The sequence below is a fragment of the Emys orbicularis genome, chromosome 9 (genome assembly GCF_028017835.1).
Source record: "Emys orbicularis isolate rEmyOrb1 chromosome 9, rEmyOrb1.hap1, whole genome shotgun sequence".
Lineage (NCBI taxonomy): Eukaryota > Metazoa > Chordata > Testudines > Emydidae > Emys > Emys orbicularis.
In genome coordinates this window covers 71,729-90,195 of record NC_088691.1, presented here as the reverse complement: position 1 = coordinate 90,195, position 18,467 = coordinate 71,729, and the positions used below count along the sequence as shown (strand labels likewise).

The window sequence follows — 18,467 nt, the reverse complement described above, 5'->3', positions numbered from 1 at the left end:
GATGAGGCACTGTAAGGAAGCTTTGCACTGTTGATAAATGCAAAGTAATGCACATTGAAAACACAGTCCCAGCTATACGTATAAAATGATGGGATCTAAATTAGCTGTTACTAGTCAAGAAAGAGATCTTGGAGTCATTTTGGATAGTTCTCTGAAAACATCCACTCAATGTGTAGCGGCAGTCAAAAAAGCAAACAATGTTGGGAATCATTAAAGGATAGATAATAAGACAGAAAATATCATATTGCCTCTATATAAATCCATGGTACACCCACATCTTGAATACTGTATGCAGATGTGGTCGCCCATTCTCAAAAAATATATATTGGAATTGGAAAAGGTTCAGAAAAGAGCAACAAAAATTATTAGGGGCATGGAACAGCCGTATGAGGAGAGATTAATAAGACTGGGACTTTTCAGCTTGGAAAAGAGATGACTAAGGGGGGGATATGATAGTGGTCTATAAAATCATGACTGATGTGGAGAAAGTCAATAAGGAAGTTTATTTACTCCTCATAACACAAGAACTATGGCTCACCAAATGAAGTTAATAGGCAGCAGGTTTAAAACAAACACAAGGAAGTATTTTTTCACACAACGCACAGTGAACCTGTGGATCTCCTTGCCAGAGGACGTTGTGAAGGCCAAGACTATAACAGGGTTCAAAAATGAATTAGGTAAGTTCATGGAGGATAGGTCCATCAATGGCTATTAGCCAGGATGGGCAGAGATGGGTCCCTAGCCTCTGTTTGCCAGAAGCTGGGAATGGGCGACTGGGGATGGATCACTTGATTACCTGTTCTGTTCATTCCTTCTGGGGAACCTGGGATTGGCCACTGTCGGAAGACACAATACTGGGCTAGATGGACCTTTGGTCTGACCCAGTATGGCCGTTCTTATGCACTACTGTATAGTGCTCCTATAGTGCTAAATTCACCTCGTCATTTCATCTGCTGTGGGTACACACCCCTTTGTGCTGCTGTTTGTCTTATTAAAATTAACTGGCAAACATGACTTTCACCTAAACTGTGGTACAAAAGCAAAATGAGAGGTGCATGCTGTATCCACTCTGCTCTTCAGGTCATATCCCAGAAGCTAGCACAGGGGTAGGCAACCTTTCAGAAGTGGTGTGCCGAGTCTTCATTTATTCACTTTAATTTAAGGTTTCGCGTGCCGGTAATACATTTTAACGTTTTTTTAGAAGGGGTCTCTCTCTAAGTGTATATTATATAACTAAACTATTGTTGTATGTTAAGTAAACAAGGTTTTCAAAATGTTTAAGAAGCTTCATTTAAAATTAAATTAAAATGCTGATCTTACGCCGCCAGCCTGCTCAGCCCGCTGGGTGGGGGGTTCAGGGCAGAGGGCTGGGTGTTGGGGGGGACTCGAGGTCAGGGCAGAGGGCTGGGGTGTGTGGACGTGCAGGGCACAAGGCTGGGTGTGTGGGGGGGTTCAGGGCAGAGGGCTGGGTGTTGGGGGGGACTCGAGGTCAGGGCAGAGGGCTGGGGTGTGTGTGGAGGTGCAGGGCACAAGGCTGGGTGGGGGGGTTCAGGGCAGAGGGGTGGGGGGTGCAGGGCAGAAGGCTGGGGTGCTCCCAGCCCCCTGCCCTGAGCGGCTCATGGCAGGGGGCTGGGAGGGATATGACCTGTTCCACCCCCTTCCCCCAGGCCCGTCCCTACCTCTCTCTGCCTGCTCTACCGAGCAGCGAGCACGCTGCCGCTCGGCTCTGCTCCTCTGGGGGGAGGAGGAGGGGCCGGAATGCACCACGTTGTGCAAAGAAGCGGGGGAGGAGGGAAGCTTGGCTGCCGCAGGACCAAGCTTCTGCCTCCTGCCCCCGCAGGGGAGAGCGGTGGGCAGGGGGGATGAGTGGGGTGGGGGGCCGGGACCCCCTCCCCACCGCTCTCCCCTGCGGGGGCAGGAGGCAGAAGCTTGATCCTGCGGCAGCCAAGCTTCCCCCTCCCCCGTTTCTTCCCACAGCGTGGTGCATTCCGGCCCCTCCGCCCCTCCTCCTCCTCCTCTCAGTGGGCAGCAGCGTGCCACTCAGAATCGGCTCGCGTGCCGTATTTGGCACGCGTGCCGTAGGTTGCCGACCCCTGAGCTAGCACTTACTGTTTGACGTATTGTGTGACTGACTTTCACTTTCACTTTGAAAGTGAGGCATTTCACAAATCCAGCTTTTTCAGCCTTTCCTTGTAGGTCACGTTTTCTAGACCGTTAGTCCTTTTTTGTTGTTCTCTCTCGACTTCCTCTAGTTCTGCAGTTCTCAAAATTCATTACACTACGACCTCCTTCTAACAACAAAAATTACTATATGACCTGGGAGCGGGGACTGAAGCCTGAGCCGAGGCCCAAGACCTGCCAACGGAGGATGGGGGTGCGGAAGGAGGAGCGTGAATCCCTTGGGCTTCGGCTTCAACCCCTGTCCCCAGCAAGTCTGTTGCCAACCCAGGACACCCCATTGAAATGGGGTTGCCACCCATTTTGGGTTCCCAGCCCACAGTTTGAGAACCGCTGCTCTAGTTTGTCCACCTCTAATAACCACAGTTGGGGAAAGAACTGCACACACTACTCCAGCTAAGGCCTTATCAATCAGTGCTGAGTAGAGTGGAAGAATTACATCTTCTGTCTTGCTTACAGCACTCCTGCTAATAGATCCCACAATGTTGTTTGCTTGTTTTGCAACAGTATTACATTGTTGACTCAAAACAAGCAAATGTCATTCTGGGATGTATTAGCGGGAGTGTTGTAAGCAAGACAAGACAGCACTGATTGATAATGCCTCAGCTGGAGTACTGTGTGCAGTTCTGGGTACCACAGTTGGGGAAAGATGTAGAGAAGTCAAGAGGGAGAGCAACAAAAAAGATTAAAGGTCTAGAAAACATGACCTACAAAGCAAGATTAAACAAACCCAATCTTTTCAATCTGGAGAATATAATACTGAGAGGGGACCCAAGTCTTCAAGTACATAAAAGGTTGTTATAAAGAGGAGCATGATAAATTGTTCTCCTTAACCACTGAGGACTGGACAAGAAGCAATGGGCTTAAATTGCAGCAAGGGAGATTTAGGTTAGACGTTAGGAAAGACTTCCTAACCATCAGGGTAGTTTAAGCACCGGAACAAATTACCTAGGGAGGTTGTGGAATCTAAGTTATTGGAGGCTTTTAGGAACAGGTTAAACAAACACCTGTCAGGGATAATCTAGATAGTACTTAGACCTGCCTCAGTGCAGAGGACTGGATTAAATGACCTATCTATGTCCCTTCCAGTCATACATTTCTATTATTTCCTGCCACTATTTGCTTGTTCTGATCTATCCAGGAGGGTGATGCTTCTGAATGTTGTTTTTTATACACTCACCCTTTATTTTCTTCCTGGTTTGGTTGTAGATTCTGAAGCGAGTTCCAAACAGCGTATTGTGGCTGTTGCGTTTCCCAGCTGTAGGAGAACCCAATATTCAACAATATGCACAGAACATGGGCCTTCCCCAGAACCGAATCATCTTCTCTCCTGTTGCCCCCAAAGAGGAACATGTGCGGAGGGGCCAGTTGGCTGATGTTTGTCTAGATACTCCACTTTGTAATGGGCACACTACTGGGATGGATGTACTCTGGGCTGGAACTCCCATGGTTACTATGCCAGGTAATGTCTCAGGGAAACAAGATTGTAGCCACATGGTGACAATTCATATTGAATGTAATTGTTATAGACCTTCAATCCTTCTTGTTTTTATTTTTATCTTGTATATGTAACTATCTAGTGTGAAGAGTTCATAGATCAGGGGTGGGGAAACTTTTTGGCCCGATGGGTACATTGGGGTTGCAAAACTGTATGGAGGGCTGGGTAGTGAAGGCTGTGCCTCCCCAAACAGCCTGGCCCCCGCCCCCCTCAGACTCCCCACCCATCCAACCCCCCCTGCTCCTTGTCCCCTAACCGCTCCCGGGACCCCACCCCTTATCCAATCCCCGTGCTCCCAGCCCCGACTGCTCTGACTCCTATCCACACCCCTGCCCCTTGACAGGCCCCCCGGGACCCCATGCCTATTCAACCCCCCTGCTCCCAGTCCCCTGACTGCTCTGACCCCTATCCACACCCCTGCCCCATGACAGGCCCACCGGGACTCTCATGCTTATCCAACCACGACCGCCCCCCCAGAATCTCCGCCCCATTCAACTGCATCCTGCTCCCTGTCCCCTGACTGCCCCTGGGACCCCCCCCGCCCCTTAGCCAACCCCCCAGCCCCCGCCCCCTTACCATGTCGCTCAGAGCAGCATGTCTGGCAGTCATGCCGCCCGGCCGAAGCCAGACATGCTGTCGCGCTGCTCGGCAGGAGCGTGCAACCCTGCCGCCCAGAGCGCTGGCTGCGGGGGAGGGGCCGGGGGCTAGCCTCCCCAGCCGGGAGCTCACGGGCCGTAGTTTCCCCACTTCTGTCATAGATAGTAAAGAAATTAAGTGCATCCCAGTTCTAGCTAGTGGGCAGGCTTTCTAGAACAGATAATCAATGTAGCAACCTCCCCTTATGTGTTTTCTCAGGCAGGAGAAAAAAAGTAAATTGTAAAGCATCAAGAAGGAGTATTGGTTATCACTTTCTTTTCTCTTTTTACAGGGGAAACTCTTGCATCACGGGTTGCTGCCTCCCAGCTTACTTGCCTTGGTTGTCTTGAACTTATTGCTAAGAGTAGACAAGAATATGAAGATATTGCTGTTAAACTGGGAACTGATCTAGAATAGTAAGTACATCTAGTTTGGAGGATGAAATGAAGATCTAGAACAGTAAGGCACTATTATTGGGGAATAGTGAGTGTTAGGAAGCAAAATGGAATAAACATAAATATAAACGGCTCTAAGCAGTGAGGCATGTCATTACTTTCGTTTTTATTGAACTTACTTTGACTGATGAAGTTACCTGCTGTTTGTTACCTTGGGAGCTGACTGACCTCCAGGGTTTTGGAGTAGCCACTAAACTGCTTTGCTGATGAGGAAGTAAGGTCTGTGCTCTTTGGAATGAGGAACTGGGCTAGAATTCATATCTGCAATGTGTTCTGAGGGAATTACCTCCTCTCCTCCTCCCTACTCTGTTGGGGGGAAGGGCCCCAGTGGCCTAATGGATAAGGCATTGGCTTTCTAAACCAGAGATTGTGGGTTCAATCCTTGAGGGGGCCATTTAGGGATCTGGGGCACAAACTAGTCCTGCTAGTAAAGGCAGGGGACTGGAGTCCATGACCTTTCAAGGTCCCTTCCAGTTCTGTGAGATAGGTATATCTCCATATATGTAAGTCCCATCTGGGGTGAAAAACTACTCTGTTGGATCTAGTATTCTCATACCGCGAAGGAGCAGAAGGGAGCAATATATGCCTTCAACAGAGGCCAGGGTTGGAGGCAAAGTGTGGGGGGGATTCTTGCACAGACCCAAGGCTCCATGCTGAAGATAGTGGGCGGGGTGTGAGAGACAGGCTGCCTTCTCAGGGAGGGTTGAGCTCTTTAAATAGCCATAATAGGAGCTAGGAAGGCAGATGTGGGAGGGAACTATACTAGAATGGGGTGTGGCATGTTCAGATGGGTGAGTATCATGAAATGCCCAAAGTATGCACTTGTCCTCCCTAAAAATACTTGGCGCTTTACATGTTCAGATCACTACTACACAATCATTGACTAGCCCTCCCAGGATTGAGGAACCCTCAACATATTCCTTATGAAGTAATTGTAACTTTACAGATATAGAGACTGAGCTTGAGCATCATGTGCAGGATACCACATTGAGACATTGGCAGAGCTGGAATTAGAACTCAGACCTTCCTTAATCCTAACCTTGTAATCACTGCTCCTGATCACTCTGCCTCTTGGTAGTGTATTGTTAATGGCCTGAGTGTTAAGGATGGACCAAATCTATTGAAATTAGACATGGTCATTTTTTCATGTTTTCCCCTTTTCTGATTCCCTGTGGAGCTACAAAGTAATAAAGAACCTTCTGTCTGGAGATTACTGTTTACTTTGTGCAGCTGCTGGGAAGGAGATAGGAATGCTGATATATTGAACCTTCTGCAGAAAGTAAACACAAACAAAATGCATTTTCACTTTCCTTTCAGAAAGAAAAACCTAAACTGAAATAAAGGGGCACTTGCAGTTGGGGAAATTCCATCCGATGGGGCTGTATCAAAGGGTTGGTGGGTCTGGTTAATTAGCATGTAGCAGTACTAACACAAATGTCCATAGCATTTTCACCTTTAATGAAAAAGTTGAGTTTCTGTGAAGTTAACCGTTCCACATTGGCGAAGGAGCAACAACATGGATTTTGGGTAGGGGGATGACAATAAAGGGATTTGCTGAAGCAATGGTGTGTTGAGAGTTCTGGGTTAGTTGAGGTAATAGATCACAATAACCGTTTGTTCCTGTGTCTACTTCTCATCTGACTGCTTGCTGTTAACTCTCTTTGTGTAGCCTGAAGAAAATTCGTAGTAAAGTCTGGAAGCAGAGAATATCAAGTCCTTTGTTTAACACCAAACAGTACACAATGGAACTGGAGCGGCTTTACCTTCAGATGTGGGATCACTACGCTGCTGGCAACAAACCAGACCATATGGTTAAGCCAATAGAGACCAATGAATCTGCATGAAGGACTCTGCCGACACAACTCTCCCAGAATTGAGCCTCTCAAACTCCTCTGCAAAGGAGATGGGAGCTAAAGACAGTGCATTTCTACTTAATCTGCCTGGTACTCTGTGACTGAAGTGATACATGATGGTGATTTAAGAGCACAGACAGACATACTTTGTGCATAATAGGGAGAGGCTGTAGAGATTGGGAACTTTCTATTCCATAAGGAGTTTGAAAAAGATTGAGTTGTGCACATGTACTGTATGTTTGCAAGGCCTGGTGCTTGATGGGGAAAGTGTGAACTGTCCATCCAATTGTGATTTCATGGATTGATTCAATCTTCCTATGAATTTCTCTCCTCTTATGTGGATTGGGAATTGGAGCTTTTTAATGTTTGATTTCAGGTGTTCCTGTTGGTATATGTGCGATTCTTCCATGACATGATTTCCAACTAGTGAGTGTTGCTCCCTGCATTAACTTCTTAACTGTGCAGATTGAAAGGGCATATTTGCTGGTGTAGTCTTTTTACAGGTTTTATAAACCACTTGAGCCTATATCAGCCTTTTAATGTTTGACCTCTGTTTTGGAACTTTCTGTACTGTGTTGATTTAGATGAGAACTCAGTGCTTGGTTTAAAAAAAAAAAAAAAAAAAATTCTCCTGTATCTCAGCTAATTGGCTTCATGATGACAGCTCCTATTCTGTTGAAAAACAAAATTGGTTTAAAATTAATGCCCCTGAACTGTTTTGAAATAAACTGGTGCCAAATACAAATCCTTCAGGAATGATTGTTAATTATGTACAGAGGCACAGTCCTAGGTACTGTAGCAAGGACTTTTTTTAAAAATAAAGCTCTGGTTTGCCCAGTTTGACCCATTTGACCAGCGTTTCGCCTTTACTACCCCTTCTGTGCTGCTGTCAAAACAATGTTCTGGGCTGCTGGCCTTTTACCTTCCTTTCCATAGCTTGGCTTTTAAATAGTTCTATTCATTTCAGCAGAAATGAAATCCCAGGTAAGTATAGATTTTCATCTACTAAACATCTGCATCAAGTATATTAATGTTTATTAAAAAAAAAGTATTCCAACTCTGAAAAGCTCTCAAGTGGGCCGTTATATATATAATTAATTATTGCAGTATTTAAGGACCACCTAGAAAGGCTTTTTTCTTAATGTGGGGGTGTCATCTCACTGATATGTGGTAACTTGGAGGCCATGGGCTGTATGTAAACTCTGATGCTGAGTTTTGTATTGAACAAGCATGAATTACCGTAAGTAATTTTGTTCTTAAATCTGTGCAGAGGGTCATGGACTGCAGTTTAAAACTAATCAATGTCAGTCTTGCTAAGTGTGCTACACACATCTATTCAGTAACAGGTAACAATTTGTCTTCTAGTGCAGCAACAGAGAACTGTGTTCAAAGTGCTGCTTTTGATGCACCTTTTATCTGTTTCAGTTGATGCTTTTGAATGTACCCTAGGTGCTGAATGCTTAGTGTAGGATGCCTTAGTTTGCTGGTAGATTCTTACCACCTGCTAATACCTGAACAAGAAATCTTACGTGTCATTTTCTAAGCAGAAATGACAAGGTGGGCGAGGTAATACCTTTTATTGGACCAACTTCTGGGGGTGAGAGAGAGAGAAACTTTTGAGGTTAGAGGGTATGTTGACATAGTACTGAAGAACCTGTGGCTAGCCTGTACTAGGGGCTGTTTTGTTGCTGTGTAGATACTCTGGTTCCCCATGAAGAGGAGTGCTATGTAAGCTTATCGCTTTCACTAACAGAAAGTTGCTCCACTAAAAGACAGCCTAGGCCAACCATGGCTACACCCCCTGTCCATAACCAGCGTGCACATTTATAAATTTTACTCTTTAAAAGCCCAGCCTTATAGCTTTGGACAATTGAAACTACCTAGTTTAAACCCGTAAAAATGAAAAGATGGTAGCACCTTAAGAATTGCTGCTGCAAGTTACTACCCCTGAAACAAAGCTGAACTAAATCACTTAACTTTCACTGGTGGCGTGCTCTGCATAGGTGAGACTTGCTGGGGGTGCCCGTTGAGCTTTGTTCCTGGCGTGGGACGTTGCTGCTTTCACTGCTGCTTTGCTTATTGTAACAGGCTTTTGTTTCCAGCTAACTGCCTAATAAAAAGACATCTTATGATTACAACTAAAGATCACTGCAAACAACGTGTTTTTGTTATAATCTCTGGCGCCAGCGGGAGCGCGTCTCCCCGCGGGAAGATGCGCTGGGCGCGCGCTCAGTGGCTGGGGGAGGGCGGCCACGGTCCCCGGGAGCCGGCGCTGGGGGGCGGTTCCGGCTCCGGGCTGGCGACAGGTTCCTCGCGGGGTCGGGGTCGCAGCAGCCGCGCCCACTGGGCTCATCGGGGCGCGGGCGAGGGCCGCTGCGTTCGAGGCGCATGCGCGACCAGACCGGCAGGGTTAAGTACCGCCCCGGACGTGGCGCTGCACTGAAGAGGGGCGGGCGGGAGGTTTGAACGTAGCAGCGGCGGATTTCACGCGAGGATGGCGCGCGGGCCCAGGCAGCGCGTCCGGGTGAGAGAATTGTGGGGGTGAAGAGCTGTCGAGGAACGGCGCGGGGGAGGCGCGAGCCGGGCCCGCTGGGGGGGAAGCTGGGGAGTCGGAGGGGGAGGGACAGGGACGCGGGCGGGAGGGAGGGAGCCGGAGACGGGCCCTACCGGGAAATCGCGGGGGAAGGGCAGGGACGCGGGCGTGAGCCAGGCCCTCCTGAGGGAGTAGTGGGGGCCGGAGCCGGGCCCTGTGCGGGCATGAGAAGCAGCTGGGCTCGCTTTAGGCCTAGGTCATTCTCTGTTGTTTTCCCCTTTCAGCTGGGAGCCCCCAGACCCTTGGTCAGCATCCCTCCGGTTTCCAACCTTGGTCCTGATGGGGCCTCTGTACAGAGACTGCTGCTCTTGTCCTCCGACACCGAGGATGACAGACAAGGCAACACCTGGTTGGGGACAAGGAACCCCCCCCACGGGACTGGACAAAGTAGGTGAATTTGCAGGATTAATGTTTCCCATACCCTGCCAATTTGCGAGGGGCTGATGCAGTTGTGAGGGAAGTGAGGGCAAGAGATTCGGTGTTGGGGTGGGAGGGACGAGTGTGTGTTGGAGAGGAAACTCATGAGTGACAGCTGGAACATGGGAGAGGGCAGCCTGAAAGGTGGGAGAAGATCTGGGATTGATTGTGAGTCCAAACCATTAATGCTGTAGTGTTCGTATTTTGTTGTGTGGATTTATCTAGCAAACACCAGCTCTGTACACAATAAATGATTCAATTAGAGAGTTGGACTGAGGGAAGATTTTAGAAGCTGTACATGATAACTGTATGTCAGGTAGTGATGTAAATTATGTCTGAAGGAGAAAATCTGAAGGCATGTTTAAAACACATGCATATACACAGTAAAACTTTTTAGGCCTTTTTGTAAAGAAGCAAAATAAAACATACCTACGTTTTATTTGTAGTTTGCCATAGCAGTGTACACATTTCCTAAGTATCAGGGGGTAGCCGTGTTAGTCTGTATCCACAAAAACAACAAGGAGTACGGTGGCACCTTAAAGACTAACAGATTTATTTGTGCATAAGCTTTCGTTCATCTGAAGAAGTGAGGTTTTTTTTACCCATGAAAGCTTATGTCCAAATAAATCTGTTAGTCTTTAAGGTGCCACATTTTCTAAGGGTTTTGGGGAGGTCTGTCTAGGTGCCTTTACTTAAACCTATATAAAAGTAGAATACCTTTTAAAGTTCATGTTTCCAAACAAAAATCTATATGACTATTAACATTCAATTTTCCAATGACAAACTTAACAGTAAGCAATTGTATTATACACACCAAAAAAGATCAATGTGTCTTAATTGTATAACTGATATCCTATGCCATACAATAAGCACACGTCATGCAAGTACAGAAGAACCTCCAAGTTAAGAACATCTCGGGAATGGAGGTTATTCGTAACTATGAATAAAGTGTTATAGTTCTTTCAGATGTTTACAACTAAACATTGACTTAAATGGGGGAGGGATAGCTCAGTGGTTTGAGCATTGGCCTGCTAAACCCAGGGTTGTGAGTTCAATCCTTGAGGGGGCCACTTAGGAATCTGGGGCAAAATCAGTACTTGGTCCTGCTAGTGAAGGCAGGGGGCTGAACTCGATGACCTTTCAGGGTCCCTTCCAGTTCTAGGAGATAGTAGTATTAATAATAATAATAATATATGGAGATAGCCTATGAAACTTTGCTATGCAGTAAAGTGCTGCTTTTCTTTAATTTTTTTTAGTAGTTTACATTTAACACTATACTGTATTTGCCTTTTTTTTTTTTTTTTTTTTTTTGGGTCTCCTCTGCTCCCTGATTGCATACTTGCAGTTCCAAATGAGGTGTGTGGTTGACTGATCAGTTTGTAACTCTGGTGTTTGTAACACTGAGGTTCTACTGTATGGCATTTTATTCTAAATAGTGTAGTGGGAGAGGTACTGTAGAAAAATGACTTTTATATCAGGGCAACCTCTGCACATTTCCATTCCAACTGTGTACATCAAAACACCTTGCTGCACTTGCAGCTCCTAAATAACAATGTTACAAACCTAAAAGACACACTACAACAAATTATTTCCTCTTAAATTCCCTCTATCAAACACAACACTAACATCTACTAAAAAGCTGTGCCTTCTAATGCAACACCATGCTAATTCAATATTCTGAACAATTAGAAAACATCAGTTTCTATCTACTTCATGTAGTCAGTTAAAAGTTGCACTTACTAAGTGGAGGTGGAGGGTAGAAGTATGTTTGGGGTGGGTGAAGTAATGTGTAGAGGCAAAATCACGGTTAAGCGAAATGAGACCTTCTCATACTCTGTGATGGGACAGTATAAAAATCTGAAATTAATAGAATGGTTATAGGTTGCAAAGGATGGCTGAGGACTTAACTAAAGATTTACTGGCACTATTGTGGCTGTATGGTGCAATATTCAGTTGAGCATCCTTAACAGTTTTTAATACACCTCTACCTCGATATGACGCGACCCGATATAACACGAATTCGGATATAATGTGGTAAAGCAGTGCTCCAGGGGGGCGGGGCTGCGCACTCCGGTGAATCAAAGCAAGTTCAATATAATGCGGTTTCACCTATAACGCGTTAAGATTTTTTTGGCTCCCGAGGACAGCGTTATATCGAGGTAGAGGTGTAGTTTATTTGTTTTATTCAAACAGAGCCACCAAAACGTGCAATGTACTTTGCAGACATAATAATGACAGGAGTCTACTTTGGAAGTTTGCAGTCAAAGTTCCTAGTATTGCTACATGAGTAGTCCAATCAAATTTAATGTGACTACTCACTTATGTAGCATACTGATGTTATGTAACTGTCTGCAGGATCAGGGCCTAAGTAAGTGACACAGATAAAGGGAAGAGAACACACATTATGGGGAATATCTACATATTTCCACTCATGGAATTCAAGTCATCTGCCAAAGACTGTAGCTTCAAGGAAATTCAGAGCTGTCTGATTCTGTCATAGAGTAATTCTTTAGTGTATCTAGTTCTAGTTATTTCCATTTTTTCCCCCCAGTATAGACTTATGGTAATCTTACCCTTTTTTGGTGTGTACCAGCCAATAAACCCTCCCCCTCCCCCCCACACAAAAAGGCTTCAAACAGTGTGCCTGCTGCCCTGGGATAAGGTATTTTGTTTTGTTTGGGTTTTTTTTCAGGTTGCCCATTCCACCGTCTCTGCAGTCTGGGAGAAGTGCACCCCCCAGACAGATATGATGATTACTGGGCTTACACACTGTAAACCCTTAGGGAATATCACCTTAGACTCCAGGCCTTTCTCCTGTTGGGAATCTCTTTGGGTGAAATCAGCTGAACTGCCTGAGGTACCAGGCAGGGGTTCATGCAGACCCTTAAACAGTCTTCCTCAGCTACAAAACCTTCTTCTAGGTTCTATAAACTGACCTTAGCACTGCCAGCACTGTGCTTAAAAAACCTATATTACAAATGGGGAATAGGTGCAGTAGATAGCAATCAATATAAATGAGAATTTATGAAGTGCAGAAACTTGATAAGGGAACCCAAAGAAATTGGGAGGAAAATCCATGGCTGACTGTGCTAAAGAGTTTAAATATATCAGGAGGGAAAGGAATCCTAACAGTGTTCTAGATGGAGATGGTAAAATTGTTCATGATGTAGCAAAGGCAGAAGTGTTAAGCAACTACAGAGTGAAACAGAATGATGTATTAAGGCTATTTTTAGCTGCAAATTGACATATTTTATTGGTAATCGACTAATGAGAATCAACCTTTCCTTAGGAAAATAACTAAAAAGTACAAATGCAAAACAAGATTAAAATTGATTTAAATAATGTTTCTTGCTTGCTGATTTAAATTGCTTTGATTTAAATCAATCCATCCTATTGGAAGTGGCTACTGAGTGGAAGATTAGTGACTGATTAGATAGTATATCCTCTCTAAACTGGGATTTCCTTGTTCTGTGTTTGTACAGTGCCTAGCACGATGGGGTCCTGCCTAATGACTAGGTCTACTAGGCATTACAGTTAAACAAATAATTAACTCCTGACTTTAACCTTGTTGAGGCTTCCCTCCTTGTGCAATCCTATCTGGAAAGATGATCTGTTCTGTTTTCGGTTTCCAGTTATAAAGACCAAAAAGAAAGTGACAGCAGAATGCTGGCGCACGAAGGATGACAGGTGAGAAAACTTTGATAAGAGATTAAAGGGCTGGTCTCTCATCTGTTCAAAAGTTGTATTTTATTGTCTTTACTATGTGATGATAAAGTTGTCTTGCTTTTATACAGATTTTTATCTTGTTCTTATTTTTTCTTTAAGATCTTGTTTTTCTGTTTGGAAGAGCTTCTGTATCCCTTTTCCTAAATCTGAGAATGTGTGTTTTGGTTTTTTGGTTTTTTTTTACATACAGAACACAATAGCTAGTGGCTTTGAATGCCAAATCCAATGTTTGTGAGAGACTGGGGCACAGATGAGACCTAGCAGGCTGAATTTCAGTCCAAATACTCTGATTTAAGGTGTTGGTTTTGACCTGTAAAAGGCTGCCTATTTGAGAGAGAGCCGCTCTCCATGTCATAGAATCATAGGACCGTAATGGACTTTGAGAGGTCATCTAGTCCAGTCCCCTGCACTCATGGCAGGACTAAGTATTATCTAGACCATCCCTGACAGATGTTTGTCTAGCCTGCTCTTAAAAATCTCCAATGATGGAGATTTCACCACCTCCCTAGGCAAATTATTCCAGTGCTTAACCACCCTGACAGTTAGGAAGATTTTCCTAATGACCAACCTAAACCTCCCTTGCTGCAATTTAAGCCCATTGCTTCTTGTCGTATTCTCAGAGGTTAAGAACAACAATTTTTCTCCCTCCTCCTTGTAACAACCTTTTATGTACTTGAAAACTGTTATCATGTCCCCTCTCAGTCTTCTCTTTTCCAGACTAAACAAACCCAATTTTTCAATCTTCCCTCATAGGTTATGTTTTCTAGACCTTTAATCATTTTTGTTGCTCTTCTCTGGACATTCTCCAATTTGTCCACATCTTTCCTGAAATGTGGCACCCAGAACTGGACACAATCTTCATGTTGAGCCCTAATCAGCATGGAGTAGAGCAGAAGAATTACTTCTTGTGTTTTACTTACAACAGTCCTGCTAATACAGCCCAGAATGATGTGTGGGGTTTTGTTTTGTTTTTGTTTTTTTGCAACAGTGTTTCACTGTTGACTCATATTTAGCTTATGGTCCACTGTGACCCCCCCGATCACTTTCCGCATTACTCCTTCCTAGGCAGTCATTTACCATTTTGTATGTCATACTGCCATAGTTATGATCAGCAGAGGCATTCAAGCAGGACCTCCCTTGCTTAGAGAATGTTCTACTCTTTTTCTCAAAAAGAGGTACTTGGCTTTTGAACCTATTCTCCCCATCCTTGTTCCATAATAGCCTGGGTATGTTAACCGTCAGGATGTATAATAAGGCTTATCTGTTTACTCAAGCTTTTGCCAGAAGCTGATGTTACTGTGGAAGATGAGTTTTGCTTGGGGATGCCACTGGGTTAACTGCTGGTTCTAGTTGAGGTTTTATTTTATTTTTTTTAAATTTGTCTCAGAGGACCCTGGACTATTGCGCTGTCTGGTTGGGGGATGTCTCATCCTACTGTTTAGGAGAAGATGGTATAGAGACCACTCTTCCCCAAAGAGGTCCTGGTTCTTTCTTATGACTTCTTGTGTGCAGCAGGTTGAATTTTTAGCTTATCATATGTTGGCAGGGTTTCTGAGATTGACATTAAATTTTCCCTTAAACCATATTGAAATCTTCTTTGAAACATTTTCTCTTTCTATAGCTTCAGAAATAAGCAGTTGGAGTTCTTAATCCACTTGAAATGTAAATAACTGATTGGAGCTGATTGAAAGGAGAAAAAAAATTGCAGAATATCTGTCAAAAATTTAAACTGAAATTTTCTGACGAGTTGTGATCTTGATCTGTGTAGTGTTTGCCCATCGGTTCTTCTTCGAGGAGTGTCCTTATGAGTGCTCCACTGAAGGTGTGTCAGCACCCCTGTCCCTCTAATCAGAGATTCTAGATAGCAGTGTACGTTGGGCCCACACGTGCACCCATCCTTCCTCGAGGCTAACTAGCTCTGCTCTGGTGAACCGCCTTCAATTCTTCTTCAAGTGCTGTCCTTGTGAGTGCTTCACTCTAGGTGATGGTGCATCCCAGTGCGGTTGATCGGAGAACTTCGGTAGCAGTGCCTGGTCGGGACGCACGTGCTCAGCTGCTGCCTCGTGGCATCGTTAGGGTCTGCCTGAGGGCACGCGTCCCGCACCCCCCTCAGTTCCTTCTCAACTAGCCTCGGCTGAAGACGGGACTCGGGGCAGTGCTGATCCTCTTCCCTGGTTTCTGAAGGAAACAATTACAAAGAACCTAGAAATAGTTAGTAACTTCCCAGTTGTTTCCCTTCCTTTAGAATAGTTACTTAGTTTTGAAGAAAAAAGTTTTTTTGTTTGTTTTTTTTTACTTTGTCTCCCGCTGAGAGACTCTCCCCTGGCATTCGTAGCGCAATAATGCCAGGGGCTTCAGGATTCAAGAAATGTGCTTCCTGTCGGGACTTTATGCCAAGGTCCGATGGACACTCACATTGTGTGAAGTGCCTCGGTGAGACACACGTCCCTGCCAAGTGTGTCCACTGCACGAGTCTCAAAACTAGGGCTCGTCATGACAGGGACCTGCGGCTGAAAATGCTTCTCATGCAGAAATCCCTGCCGCCGCCTCTGGAGATGGGCAATGGCAAACCCTCTCTCTCACGCTCCCCAGCCAGGTCCGAACCAATTGGGAGCATGGCTTCACCCTCTCACGCGAAGAGGCAAGAAGCTCTGCAGCCGCCTATGGAGAAGAGCAGTAAACCCTCTCCCTCAGGCTCCCCTGCCAGGTCAGAACCGACCGGGAGCTCAGCTTCACCCTCTCGCGCGAAGAGGCAGAAAGCCCTAATGTCAGAGACACTCAAAAGAGTAAAAGAACTTCCACAGGGTCTTTACCCTTGGTGCTGTCAGCACCGAAAGCAGGCAACTCTGACCGCCCCTGCACTTCACAAGCAACTCACACGGGGCTGAAAAGCAGGGACCCGACTTCCTGCAGTGGGAAGCTCTCCTCGGCACTGGTACCCCCGGCACCGACAATGGACCCGGTGCTGACAATGGGTTCCACCCCAGTGCCAACAAGAATGTCGGCACCGGCTCTCGGCTCCTGCAAAAGTGAAACTAAAATCACTCCGGGCTGCCGCTCACACTTCACGTTCTGCAGCACACCAGCCTAGGGAGCAGCAACAATTCCTGCACCAGCAGGATATCTCTGTGGCCCCTGAGCCTGACTCTCCGCTCCTAGACACGGAGCACTCACTGTTTGAACAGCAGCTCTCACCACCTGATCTGGATACTTTCACTGATAGTGAGAACAGCACACAGCAGCAGACAGAGTTCTCCCTGCCTGAGTCTTCCCCTCCACCGGAGCCATACATACCCCAAGACATGGGGCATCATAAGAATCAGCCTCAGTTTCCCTACTTTGTCCCCCAGTGGCCGGGACCCAACTTTTCCTACCTGGCCTCAGTGGTACCTATGCTCGGCTCCTGCCACCGCTCCTCCTTGCACCCCTTCTACCAGACTGCAAGCTCGTCCTACGCCTATATCCCCAGCTCTATCAACACCTAGAGCTCCTGAACCCCGTCCTGAAGACATGGGCCATGAACCCTTCCAAGATTTACCAGCTCCTGCCTACCCATAAACAAAGCTCTCCTAGAACCAGCTGATACTCTTTGGCAGATCCCTGCCTCCATTCCACTAACATGCAAGAAAGCTGAACATAAATACTACGTGCCCGCGGGGGATGTTGATTTCTTATTTTCCCACCCACAACCCAATTCTATTGTGGATGCAGCGACGCAGAGAATAAAGCAGCCACACTACCGGCCCACTCTGCAGGACAAGGACCTCAAATGCCTTGACCTCCTGGACCGCAAGGTTTATACCTCTTCTACTCTACAATTTAGAATTGCAAATTATTCCGCCCTCCTTGCAAGCTATGACCATGACAACTACAACAAGCTCTTTGATTTGCCTCCCATATACCGGAGGACAGGAGAGCGGACTTCAAGTTAGTCCTCGTTGAAGGTCAGTTGGTGTCTAGGACGGCACTACAAGCATCCATGGACATGGCTGATCCAGCAGCCCGCACCACTGCCACTGCAGTGGTGATGAGCCGGTCTTCCTGGCACTCGGCATCCGGTATCCCCAAAGATTTGCAGTCCAAAGTGGAGGATCTCCCCTTTTAAAAAAAAAAAAAAAAAATCTTTGTCAAAGAGTTTAAGTCCTTCACACTATGAAAGACTCTAGAGCCACTTTGCGCACATTGGGCATATACCCATTCATCCCCGGGAGACCACGGTATCAACCTTATCAGAGGCCAGGCGCACAATATCACCGACCCCAGTCCAGACCCTATGACACTGGGAGAAACCGCAACAGACCTCCTAGGCGCAGGCAAAACCAGGCGCAACAAATTACTTCCCGCCATCGGGTAACAAACAACAATTTTGAAGTGCTGGTCAGGGGTTTGCGCGACCAATCGTAAAGAATAAAATTTTCAGACACATAGAAGAACGTAAATTGTTGGGCAAAAGTCAACATGGTTTCTGTAAAGGGAAATCATGTCTTACTAATCTATTAGAAAGCAACAGAGGGTCCTGTGGCACCTTTAAGACTAACAGAACTGATACTTAATCTATTAGAGTTCTTTGAAGGGGTCAACAAACATGTGGAAAAGGGGGATTCAGTGGACATAGTGTACTTAGATTTTCAGAAAGCCTTTCACAAGGTCCCTCACCAAAGGCTCTTACATAAATTAAGTTGTCATGGGATAAGAGGGAAGATCCTTTCATGGATTGAGAACTGGTTAAAAGACAGGGAACAAAGGGTAGGAATAAATGGTAAATTTTCAGAATGGAGAGGGGTAACTAGTGGTGTTCCCCAAGGGTCAGTCCTAGGACGATCCTATTTAACTTATTCATAAATGATCTGGAGAAAGGGGTAAACAGTGAGGTGGCAAAGTTTGCAGCTGATACTAAACTGCTCAAGATAGTTAAGACCAAAGCAGACTGGGAAGAACTTCAAAAAGATCTCACAAACCTAAGTGATTGGGCAACAAAATGGCAAATGAAATTTAATGTGGATGAATGTAAAGTAATGCACATTGGAAAAAATAACCCCAACTATACATACAATATGATGGAGGCTAATTTAGCTACAACTAATCAGGAAAGAGATCTTGGAGTCATCGTG

General features: G+C 45.6%; 2 protein-coding genes across 4 annotated transcripts in view; both read left to right on the top strand.

Annotated features, from left to right (window-relative positions):
* OGT (O-linked N-acetylglucosamine (GlcNAc) transferase) overlaps window positions 1-8,713 on the top strand; it is a 65,866-nt gene extending 57,153 nt beyond the window's left edge. For all 3 annotated transcript variants that reach the window (XM_065411116.1, XM_065411117.1, XM_065411114.1), the window contains 3 exons: window positions 3,388-3,640; window positions 4,605-4,728; window positions 6,437-8,713. In XM_065411116.1, the coding sequence (XP_065267188.1) occupies window positions 3,388-3,640; window positions 4,605-4,728; window positions 6,437-6,611 (552 nt within the window). In that variant the 3' untranslated portion in view covers window positions 6,612-8,713. The remainder of the gene's footprint in view (window positions 1-3,387; window positions 3,641-4,604; window positions 4,729-6,436) is intronic.
* Window positions 8,714-9,377: 664 nt separating this feature from the next.
* GCNA (germ cell nuclear acidic peptidase) overlaps window positions 9,378-18,467 on the top strand; it is a 49,967-nt gene continuing 40,877 nt past the window's right edge. Inside the window, exons 1-2 of the mRNA XM_065411459.1 lie at window positions 9,378-9,600; window positions 13,263-13,317. Of these exons, the coding sequence (XP_065267531.1) occupies window positions 9,378-9,600; window positions 13,263-13,317 (278 nt within the window). The remainder of the gene's footprint in view (window positions 9,601-13,262; window positions 13,318-18,467) is intronic.